General features: G+C 44.5%; 1 protein-coding gene across 1 annotated transcript in view; it reads right to left on the bottom strand.

Annotated features, from left to right (window-relative positions):
- eif2ak3 (eukaryotic translation initiation factor 2-alpha kinase 3) overlaps window positions 1-4,446 on the bottom strand; it is a 98,249-nt gene extending 93,803 nt beyond the window's left edge. Inside the window, exons 1-2 of the mRNA XM_073042150.1 lie at window positions 4,127-4,446; window positions 2,279-2,408 (exon numbers count right to left, since the gene is read on the bottom strand). Of these exons, the coding sequence (XP_072898251.1) occupies window positions 2,279-2,408; window positions 4,127-4,329 (333 nt within the window). The 5' untranslated portion in view covers window positions 4,330-4,446. The remainder of the gene's footprint in view (window positions 1-2,278; window positions 2,409-4,126) is intronic.
- Window positions 4,447-11,393: the final 6,947 nt, after the last annotated feature.

The following is an 11,393-nucleotide window of genomic DNA, read 5'->3' on the forward strand; positions in this document are numbered from 1 at the left end:
TGATATAAAACAACAGCACATTCTAAATGATTAAAAGCCAGAAACAGTTTGGGTCAAAAGACTCTTAGGAAATCAACTGCAAAATTTGGTGTGTTCACACAAAAATGTCACTTCTAATAAAGTTGCTTGGAATGGCAACATTTGTACACAAGAGGCAAGAAACTGGGTTGAAACTACACGAAGCTCTTGCTAAACCAGATCTACGGTACTGAGCACAATTCTGGAGGACAAGCTTTAAGAATATATAGGCCTCGAAAGGAGCACAGCAGGAAATTACCAAAATTATACCAAAGTTTACACTACACAGGAAGATTACAGAATGATGTTGTGAATTCTAGTATCAGCTAGAACTCTGCACTTGTTTGGTACATTAGAAACACAGGCCCAAACTGTTTTCACCACATTGATATAAAGCACTTTACAAATTGGATTATTTATTGAGTGCAGTGACTGTTATGTGGCTGAACATGATGTACGTTACTAGGTAATAGTAAATTTTCAGTGATATTGATTGAGTAATATTATAAATTAAGCTATGTCATGCCCTTCATCCAATAGTCCTCTGGACCTTTGAAGATCAACAGGTAGACAGGCTGCAGGCTCAGCATTCATCCATAGGAGGATGATATACTTGTACACTGATCTCTGGATTCACCTATGTGTCAAGGTGACAGACAGAAGCAAGAAGAAAAATTTGTACAAGGCATGCCAGAAATCAGATCCGAAAATGGAAAAAAAAATCTCAATTTTCAAAACATTTTACTTTAAAAAAAGAAATTATTGCTGGTACATATCACTTGGAAAGTCATCATTTATGGTCAATCAATAATAGTCTTCAAGAAGGTGGCCATCAGTCCCCTAGAACTGTTGTAGTTTTAGTGCCTCTGGGTATGGACTCAGACCAAGCGACAATGAAGGAACATCAATAAACTTCTGAACCAAATAAACTAAGGGGTACAAACTGCAAGTAAGAGTGGACAATGCACAGGAATAGCCCTGAGGTATATTTAACACACTACAAGTTGGAGACTCCCTCGCCTTTCCCGCTTCAATGTCTTACGTTGTACTTCTGTTTTTTTCTGCTTTGTACAAGCCATGAGCAAATGCACATTTGGCTAAAAATAAAGCCAAATTTGGTACCAGAATAAATGGGGTAAGTGTCCAGATGTTATGTCTGCAGTGTATGTCTCAAGAATGCACATTCTTAAAAATCTCAGCACTCATTCCTAGCCTGGACAAGAGAACATTTACAGACACTTGGGGAGCAACACAGGATTAAAGAAATGATATGACACTTCTTCCAGACAGCCCTGAAGTGAAGATACATCCCCAGAATCTTTCAGTTTGCACTGGTCCAGAATTAAATGAATTTGTAACTTACATATACGTACCAAAACAAGCCAGCACAGAGAAAACCTCAACAAAATCTTCTACATGTAGCTGCTTCAACATAATGCCCCAAGAGGCTGAGCATGAGAAAGGGTTACTATTTATTTAGTAATAAAGAGCGGAGGAGTGGGCCCCTTGAGCCACACTACACCAGCAATCCCACAACCATGATTAACCCTAACCTAATCACAGGACAGTTTACAATGACCAGTTAACCCCCCGGTATATCCGGAGCACCTGGGGAATACTGACACACTCCACGAGCAGGATATACAAGAGACTCCTTACAGAATAGTCCAAGCTGTAATAGCATCGTGCTAACCTACGTAGCCGTGGCACCCAGAGCTTGATTAAACAATGGGTTTTAAGATAAGCCTTAAACGAGATTGGGGGGGGGGGGGGGGCGGGGGGAGAAATGTGAGCTTGTAACCTAACTGAAGGCAAAGCCACGAAGGATTGAGCTTCATGAGACAATAAATAGAGGAGATCTCACAGGATTTGAATTTAAAGAAGGGTATAGATTGGACAGAATGAGACCAAAAAAAAAGGAGAGTTGACCACAAGAACAAGATTTTAAAATTTTATGTCATTGTGGGATGGTTACCAAAGTACTTCCATGAGCCCACAGGTAATTCTGAGGAAGTCTTCAGCTGAGATAAGAGTTGAAAATCAGAGGCCCAGCATAACTCTTTTGCACAGTGCTTGTTCGTCAGTCTTTGACTGTGTGTGGTATTTCACTGATTCCATTGTCCTTCTTCACTCTACTACGGGTGGTATATGATGACATACGTACTTTGATAATAAATTTACTTTGAACTTTGAAGTGATAGTGTCACAATTGAGAGTTCTAACACCAGGCACAGATGGACACTGAATCATCGGCTTTTACCTCAGGCTTGCTGAGACTGGCTGAAACCAGAGATCCAGCACCAACATCCAGCTCCCAGCGCTTCATCCCACGATTCTCTGGATCCAAAGCTGCAATGCGCCCATCCATCAAGCTAATAACAACCAGGGATCTGCAAGCAAACAAATTACTTTTAAGTATAAAAAAAAGACTTCCAACAAATAACACCCCCTACTAAAGTCACAATTCTTATCAATCACATTACTATGATAGAAAATTAGTACTTATCAGTTGGTTAATGATAGTTGCATTATCCCTGTGCAGGTTCAACAGCCATATCAAATTTTAAGGTTTAAATAGTGCCTAAAGAGAAGACCTGGCGATGCACAACATAGAATCAACAACCAACCCTTGGTTCTTCAGCCCATCTGGTTTAGACTAGCACTCATACTCCACGCTTCCATGCATTCCAATCTCTAATATTTAATTTATTTATGCATGATTCATGTGCAGATGTTATTCCTAACTTCACAAGTTATTGTGTGCTGTGTACAACTGTGCTTTAGACCCTAGTTGGAGAAACGTCACCTTATTTGGCTGTATACATGTGTACAGTTAAATGACAATAAACTTGACTTGACTCTTCCCACTCACTCCTATTATCTCACCACACTGTACATGGCATTCCACTAAATTCCAATGGAAATCATGGCTCCCGATACTCTTATTACCTAAGCTCGCTGGCTGTAGAGGAGCCAACTGTCAGAACATGCCCTCTTCTCATCACTACCATTGCATAGAGGCACAGGAACCTGAAGACACACACTCAACCTTTCAGAAACAGCTTCTTCTCCTCTGCCATCAGCTCTCTCTTTCTCTGGCCCATGACTACTGCCTCATGATTTTTCTTTGCCACTATTAAATTTTTTTTGCATCATAATAATTCGTATATCTTGCATGGTTTTGCTGCAAAATATATATCAAATCAGCTAATAATAAGCCTGATATTACTGCATACCATTAAAACTACCCGTAACTTGCCAGACCTCGCTCAAGGCGGTTTATTTAAACTCTCAAGATAAAACAAACATGATATATAGTGCAAACACGAGGAAATCTGCAGATGCTGGAAATTCAAACAACACACACAAAATGCTGGTGGAACACAGCAGGCCGGACAGCATCTATAAGGAAGAAGCACTGTCGACGTCCAGACAGAGGAAGGGTCCTGACGAAGGGTCTCGGCCTGAAACGTCGGCAATGCTTCTCCTTATAGATGCTGCCTGGTCTGCTGTGTTCCAACAGCATTTTGTGTGTGTTGTATGATATATAGTGATTTTTTAAATTGAACCTTTATCTTGAGAGCTTAAACAAACAGTCTTGAGCAGGGATTGGCCAGTTGGCTTTAATGGTATGCAGTAGTGATGCTATGTTATAACAACGCATGGTCAGGTGATATACTTAAGTTTACTAAAAGACCATGTTACATTCTACTGTTTAGTCTGGATGGCATCCAACAGGTAAGGGGGTAGATACGGCAATGCAATCGAAAGGAACAAAAGAAGTTCAAGAGCAGAAGGAAACTGCAGTAAGTTTCCATCTGAACTAGGGAAAAATGAAAAATGAATTGTTTAAGAAACCACTTCCTCAATGCTAGTTCTCAGTCAGTACCGTTTTCACACCTATTCTCTCATCTACTGTTACAGTCAGGGGAATTCTAATGCTCAAAGATCGCCATCAGACATTTAAATGCTCCACAAGACTTTGTCCGTCGGAACTGCCTGCCGGTTGACAGGTCACCGGAGGTTTTGCTTGTAGAGCAGAGGAGTGGGTGAACGGGCTGAAAGAGGAAGGAGTCGAGTGTAGCGGACAGGGGTACAGAATCCTTACCGGGGCATCTCCTCTCCGCTCGGCTCACTCTCCTCGGGCTCGTCGTCCTCCACCACCGCATCCACGCCGGCTCCGGCCGCCTCCCATCCCGCCACCGCCTTCAGACTCCGGCCAATGGCCGGACGGTCCTCCCGAGCTCGGAGCCCGCCGGCCGCCGCCAGCAGCACAAGCAGGAGGAGGCTGTTTAGAACCCCGGCCCCCATGGCTAGAGCATAAACAAGGCGAGCGGCCTCCGAAACTCTTCCAGCTCGACCGCAGCTCTTTCCCGCCCGGCACCGAATCACACCCGCAAGCAGCCCGGCTCCACTCGACGCGCCGTTTGTTGTGGTCCAACCTCAGGCGCACAGCGAACCCACCTTCCTAAACGCTCATTGGAGTAACCAGTATCAATCATTTCTGATTCACCAATGCACCATTAACGAGTGTATTTCTGAACCACCTTCCACAGTTTATTGGTGAATGTTAATATCACTCAACACTTCGGCCAATCACTTCTGATCGAGTGTTTTTAACCGGGACGCCAAGCCCTTTCGCGGTTGGTCAAACGCCGAGTCACTCAACCAGTTTTATCCAATCCTCTGAGCGATAAGAATTGCCACTTTTCATTGGTCAGAATCCTCCCCGTTGGACTAATCAGGAGGGGTGAAAGAACGGATGACGGGCAAAGCGTATCTCCCCATCACGAGGTCCGTAAGTTCGGTCGGAAAAAACTTTCTCGTCCATTCAATGCAATTTCCGCCACCGCGGTTGGATGAGCTGCCGGGTGACGTCATTCTGGAGACGTGGCCGTTTTGAATGCAGCTCCGGAGGAGATGAGAAGGGGAGGAGCTACAGTGGCTGACGGCAGTCAAACACAGTTTGAAGTTTTTGCAACTTTGGCAAACTTTCTACTCTGAGATTGAGGATAGGTATTCAGCAAGAGATCATCACCGTAGAGATCATACTTATCAAGAATAGAGATTCATTAATATACATTTTTCTGGAAGGTTAGAGAGGTTTGGCACGTCACAGGACTCTCTAACCCTTCCCCCTTCAGTTTTCCATTCTGAGGTGCCCATTCCAAACCCTGTGGAATTCTGCAGAATGATAGCCATGGCATCCATCATGTCTAAAACCACCGCTTCTAAAATTCTGGGAGCTAGATCATTAGGTTCACCATCTACACCTTGGACTTCAACTACTGCACAGAGTCTTGCCATCTTCAGAAGTTTTCTGATGACTCTGCCATTGTTGGATGCATCAGCAAGGGAGATGAGGCTGAGTACAGGGCTACGGTGGGAAACTTTGTCACATGGTGCGAGCAGAATCATCTGCAGCTTAATGTGAAAAAGACTAAGGAGCTGGTGGTGGACCTGAGGAGGGCTAAGGCACCGGTGACCCCTGTTTCCATCCAAGGGGTCAGTGTGGATATGGTGGAGGATTACAAATACCTGGGGATACGAATGGACAATAAACTGGACTGGTCAAAGAACACTGAGGCTGTCTACAAGAAGGGTCAGAGCCGTCTCTATTTCCTGAGGAGACTGAGGTCCTTTAACATCTGCTGGATGATGCTGAGGATGTTCTACAAGTCTGTGATGGCCAGTGCTATCATGTTTGCTGTTGTGTGCTGGGGCAGCAGGCTGAGGGTAGCAGACACCAACAGAATCAACAAACTCATTCGTAAGGCCAGTGATGTTGTGGGGGTGGAACAGGACTCTCTGACGGTGGTGTCTGAAAAGAGGATGCTGTCCAAGTTGCATGCCATCTTGGACAATGTCTCCCATCCATTCCATAATGTACTGGTTAGGCTCAGGAGTACATTCAGCCAGAGACTCATTCCACCGAGATAAAACACTGAGCGTCATTCCTGCCTGTGGCCATCAAACTTTACAACTCCTCCCTCGGAGTGTCAGACACCTTGAGCCAATAGGCTGGACCTGGACTAACTTCCACTTGGCATGATTAACTTATTATTTAATTATTTATGGTTTATATTGCTATATTTCTACACTATTCTTGGTTGGTGCGACTGTAACGAAACCCAATTTCCCTCGGGATCAATAAAGTATGTCTGATTTCAAGTTGATTTGACAAGTTTAGGAATATCTCTTTACTAATAAGTTTATCTTGGTCCCTCATTTCCACTGGATCCATGGTATTGAAGAGAACCACACACAAATGATTTGTTTAATTCCTCTTCCTGTTCTTTATTCTCCACTGTGAATCTCTGAAGGACTTGTATTGACCACTGTTCTTTTCTTCCTTTTTACATATACAAGGGGACTCCTACATTCAAAGTAAATTCCCCTTTATCAACCTTAGCTGAATTCTAAAACCCTCCCAATCATACTGTCTTACTGGTTTTTTATTAACTTTATTAGATCTCTTTCAGCCATTATGCCGCTGGCATTTAGGGCAGCAATGAAGGTCCTCCATCTCTGGCGGTGTTCAGAGCTTCCTTCATCGTGTCAGTAACTTCCTCTCAGTTGTCACTACCGTCAGTCATGCAAGTCCCGGGTGGAGATTCAGGAATACTGTCACACGCAGATGTGGAAGGATTCTGCATTGCTGTTTCCGTAACAATGTTGTTTTACCAGTCAGGGTTGTTAGCCCTGCGCTGAGCCCCCAAACCCGGAGGACCAGTGGATCACTCTTGGTAGGGTCAAAGGCTAAAGGCCAGACTAAGAGGTCAAAGCAGAAAACCTTGATTCCAGGCTGCCAAGTTTGTGGTCCTCTTGGAGGAACTTTATTAGATTTATCCTTTAAATGCATTTTAAATTTTTCCTTTTATTGATTGATGCTCCACCTCTCCTGCCATGTCCTTGTTGGAATTATTTATTTAAATGCTACCCATTGACTTCCACTGTCATATATTGTAATGTGGTTTCTCAGTCTACCACAGACAACCTGCCCTTCAAGATTCAAGTTTGCCTATTGTCCTTCTTCGGTGCACAAGTGAAGTAAAGGAGAAGGAAATGAATTAGAATCAGGTTTAATATCACTGGCATATGTTGTGAAAGTTGTGTTTTTTTTGCAGCCACAGTATATTGCAATACATATTAATAAAAACTATAAATTACAATTAGAATTTCTATAAGAAAATGAATAAATTAAGTAAGTAGTTCAAAAAGAGAGGGGAGAATTACCGAGGTAGTGTTCATGGGCTCATTGTCCATTCAGAAATCTGATGCTGGAGAAGAAGACGTTGTTCCTGAATCACTGAGAGTGTGTCTTCAGGCTCCTGAAACTCCTCCTTGATTGCAGCAATGAGAAAAGGGCATATCCTAGGTGGTGAGTGTCCCTAATGATGGATGCAGTCTTTTTGAAACATCACCTTTTGAAGGTGTCCCGGATGCTGGGAAGACTAGTGCCCGTGATGGAACTGGCCAGGTTTTCAACTTTCTGCTGCTTTTTCTTACCCTGTGCAGTGGCCCCTTCGTACCAGGTGGTGATGCAACCAGTCAGAATGGTCGCCACAGTACATCTGCAGAAATCTGTGAGTGGTTTTGGTGACATACCAATTCTCCACCAACTCCTAATGAAATATACCCTCTGTTGTGCCTTATTTGTAATAATTTGCTGGGGGTGTATGGGGTGTCAGGGAGGGGTAGCACCTCTGATGGGGGAACATGTCATGTCCCTTTCAAGGCGGTTAGTCCACCTTTGGTCCCCACCTGGCACTCAGCTCTCACCTGTGGCTCCCCATAGCTGTTCTAATGCGACAGCAGCCACACCCCGGGCAACAGCTTCGACAAGCCAGCTAAACCAGGTGAGAGTAGCCGACGGGTCTCAAACCCTCGGTGAGATAGGGAGTTGTCTAGCCGAGCATTTAAAGACAGACTCCAGCGGATAGAGCAGACGAGACCAATGGAAGGTCCAACAGTCAAGAAGGCGGTCTCTGCAAGCGTCGTGGAACGCATAGAACACAACAAGACACAGAAGATGTCCTGGTCACCCACTGTGCCTAGTCCCATCCCCAGCTGTCTCAACTCCTGTCTTGTCACTGGATCCAGTTGGGAATTGGGAAGAGAGAGTGAAGCTGACACTGTGCAACTCTCTCTCATTTAAATCCAAATCAAGCGCTAGTCTCCACACCATCATCATCATCATAATGGTGTCGAGGACATCATCGATGATGATGGATGAACCAATTGCATCAATATGTTGGGCCCAGGGTAGATGCTCAGAGATACTGACACCCAGGAACCTGAATCTGCTCACCCTTTCCACTTCTGAGCCCTCGATAAACTGGTGTGTGTTCCTTCCTCAAGTTCACAATTAATTCCCCCTTGACCAATGCAGCATAAAAAAACACAATAAGCATAAAGAACACAATAAAAACAATAAATATAAATATAAAAGCAATCCTACGAAATACAATTTATATATATAACTGTTTGAATGTGACCGTATAGACAGCTTATGAATGTAGGCTGATTGAATGTACATAAAGTGACACTAGGTGCAGAAATATCTGTACATAAAGTGACTCTGACAGGAGGTGATAAAGTGACAAAGTGACCCTGGGCATGAGGAAATCTGTGAGGCAGCAGGGCAATTGAAAACTCAATAGAACTGTGACTGTCAGTGTCGGAATGAGGTGCGGAGTGTAAGCGTAAAGTGACAATGCATTGAGGGTTCAGCCTTCATATTTCCCATTGTTTAGACAGAAACCCTTGATTTCACATTGAGCCACATCAGTGTAAAATTCTGTCATGATCTCCCCTCGCTTGGGGCCTCTTTACAGAATTATTAACTAATCTTCTCTCATTACACGGCACTACATCTAAAATATCCAGGTTGGTTCTCATCAGACTGGTCAGGAAGTCCATTTTCTGTACATCTGGCCATTTATTTCTGTACTAGTTGGAATTTCTGGTCTAGGCACAAATGTTAAATAGCTTCCTTCTGTGCTGTACATTTCTATGAGTACTTGAAGGCTAGAGAACTCCAGAATTCTGAGGAGAAGCTGCATTGTTAGATGTTACATTGTTTTTTCAGTAAGTTATATCAAAGTAAATTTATTATTCAGATTCAGATTATTGTCATTTAGAAACCACAAATGCAATGTAGTTAAAAAATGAGACAATGTTCCTCCAGAATGATATCACAAAAGCATATGACAAAACAGACTACACCAGAAGATCCACATAACGTTTGGCAATCCCCAATCCAGAGTCCGGAGAGGCTGCTGCGTATTAATATCGCGCTACTGTCTTAGCGCGTTCCCCAGAAAGGAGCTTCAAATCCACAGACAAAACAAGACCAAAAACTAAAGCTACAAGACCTGCACAAAACCACATAGTTACAACAGTGCAAACAATAGCATAATTGATTAAAAAAAAGACCATGGGCACAGTAAAAATAGTCCAAAGATGTTAAAGGACTATAAGTTCAAAAGAAACCACCACACAGTTTCCACAAGTCCTCAGGGTCCCGACAGATTCGTCATCCCACGCAGGCGGCAGAAGGGAATACCCCCGCTACGGACTTCCACGGCGCCGTTCGACTCAGCCTCGCAGAGACAGCACACAATGAAAGCTCCGTCGAACCCAGCCTCGCAGATGCAGCACACAATGAAAGCTCCATCGAACCCAGCCTCGCAGACGCAGCGCACAGTGAAAGCGACCTGACCGCAGTGGACTCCAAGTCCGTCGAACCTCCGAGCCAACGACCATCCCCTCCGGCACAGCTTCTCCGAGCACCATCCTCTGCCGAGTGTATTAAGACGGCCCCGCCAACGGCCATCGGTAACACGACCCTGAGGACTGGGGGCCTGTTCTTCCCAGCAGAGTCCCGGACCTCACAGCAGCAGCAGCAGCAATGAAGAAGGTCTTCCTGGAGATTTCCCAATGTTCCTCCGTGCTCCCACGTCCATTTTCAATCGATTATGATTGCGCACATCACCCCACTTCACGAATAACAGATAATCAGCTCCGGAGTGGCCGCTGCAAGCTGCGTCGCGCCGCCATCTCCAGTACGTATGTGTCACCATGGCTCCTTAAGGTTGTCAGGGTCAGGGGTGATCATGGGGATAAGCTCCCACTACCTATAAAATGCTCTCAATGGTGCGTGCCTCAAACAGCCTCTGACAATCAGGTCCATCGCCTGTCTCCATTCCTCCTGTAATCCACATCCAGCTCCTTTGTTTTTGCAACATTGAGTGAGTGGCTATCTCCTTGACACCACTGTGTCAGGGTGATGACTTCTTCTCTGTAGGCTGCCTCATTATTAGAGATAAGGCCAATCAGTGTAGTATCTTCAACAAATTTAATTAGCAGATTGGAGTTGTGAGTGGCAACACAGTTATAGGTGTATAGAGAGTAAAAGAGGGGGCTTAGGGCACAGCCCTCATGGGGGGGGGTGTTCCTGTGTTGAGGGGCAGAGGGGAGCCCACTCTTACCACTTGCCAGTGATCTGACAGGAAGTCCAGATGAAGATATCTATGGTCAACCCTGACCGATGAGGACCTCGCACATAACTCAGCATATACTATCCTGAGATTCCGTTTTTCCAGGCATTCACAGTAGCACAAAGAAATACAACAAAATCAAACAAAAACTACATATAAACAAAGACTGACAAACAACCAATGTTCAAAAAGAAGTTAAACTATGAAAATAAAAAAAAGAACATAAACAGTACATACAGAGAATGTGAGTTGTGGAGCCACTGAAAGTGAATCCATGGGTTATGCAATCAGTTTATTGCTGTGGTGAGTGAAGTTATCCAGGCTGGTTCAGGAGCCTGATGATTGAAGGGTAATAACACGAGTTCCTGAACTTGATGTTGTGGGACCTAAGGCTCATTTATCTCCTTACCGATGGCAGCAAGAAAAGAGCATGTTGTGCATGGTGGAGGTCCTTAATGCTTTCTTGAGGAAATGCTCCTTGCAAATGTGCTCATTAGTGAGGAGGGCTTTTCCTGTGATGGACTGGGCAGTATCCATTACCCTTTGTAGTGTTATGATCCCAGCCCCCTCCTTCCTGAGAATCGCAAGATCGCTATTAATTCGGGTCTTGGACCCAGGAAATGAGAGAGAATCCTCAGAGAGACAACGCAACGGATTTTGACCATTGTTCTTGGAGACACCTGTGTGGATTGCGACTCTATACTACGTGCCAGCTATCAGGGCTACATGGACACCCTCGGGCAATGTGGGGTGGGGATTGTATCACCCCACCTTGATTGACATCTACAACTCTGCAAGTCAGGATAAAAAGGGGACTGCAGGAGGCAGTACCCCAGCGACGCACCGAAAGGAGACACCATCGCTCATCGCTCC

The sequence above is a fragment of the Hemitrygon akajei genome, chromosome 4 (assembly GCF_048418815.1).
Source record: "Hemitrygon akajei chromosome 4, sHemAka1.3, whole genome shotgun sequence".
NCBI classification, from domain to species: Eukaryota; Metazoa; Chordata; class Chondrichthyes; order Myliobatiformes; family Dasyatidae; genus Hemitrygon; species Hemitrygon akajei.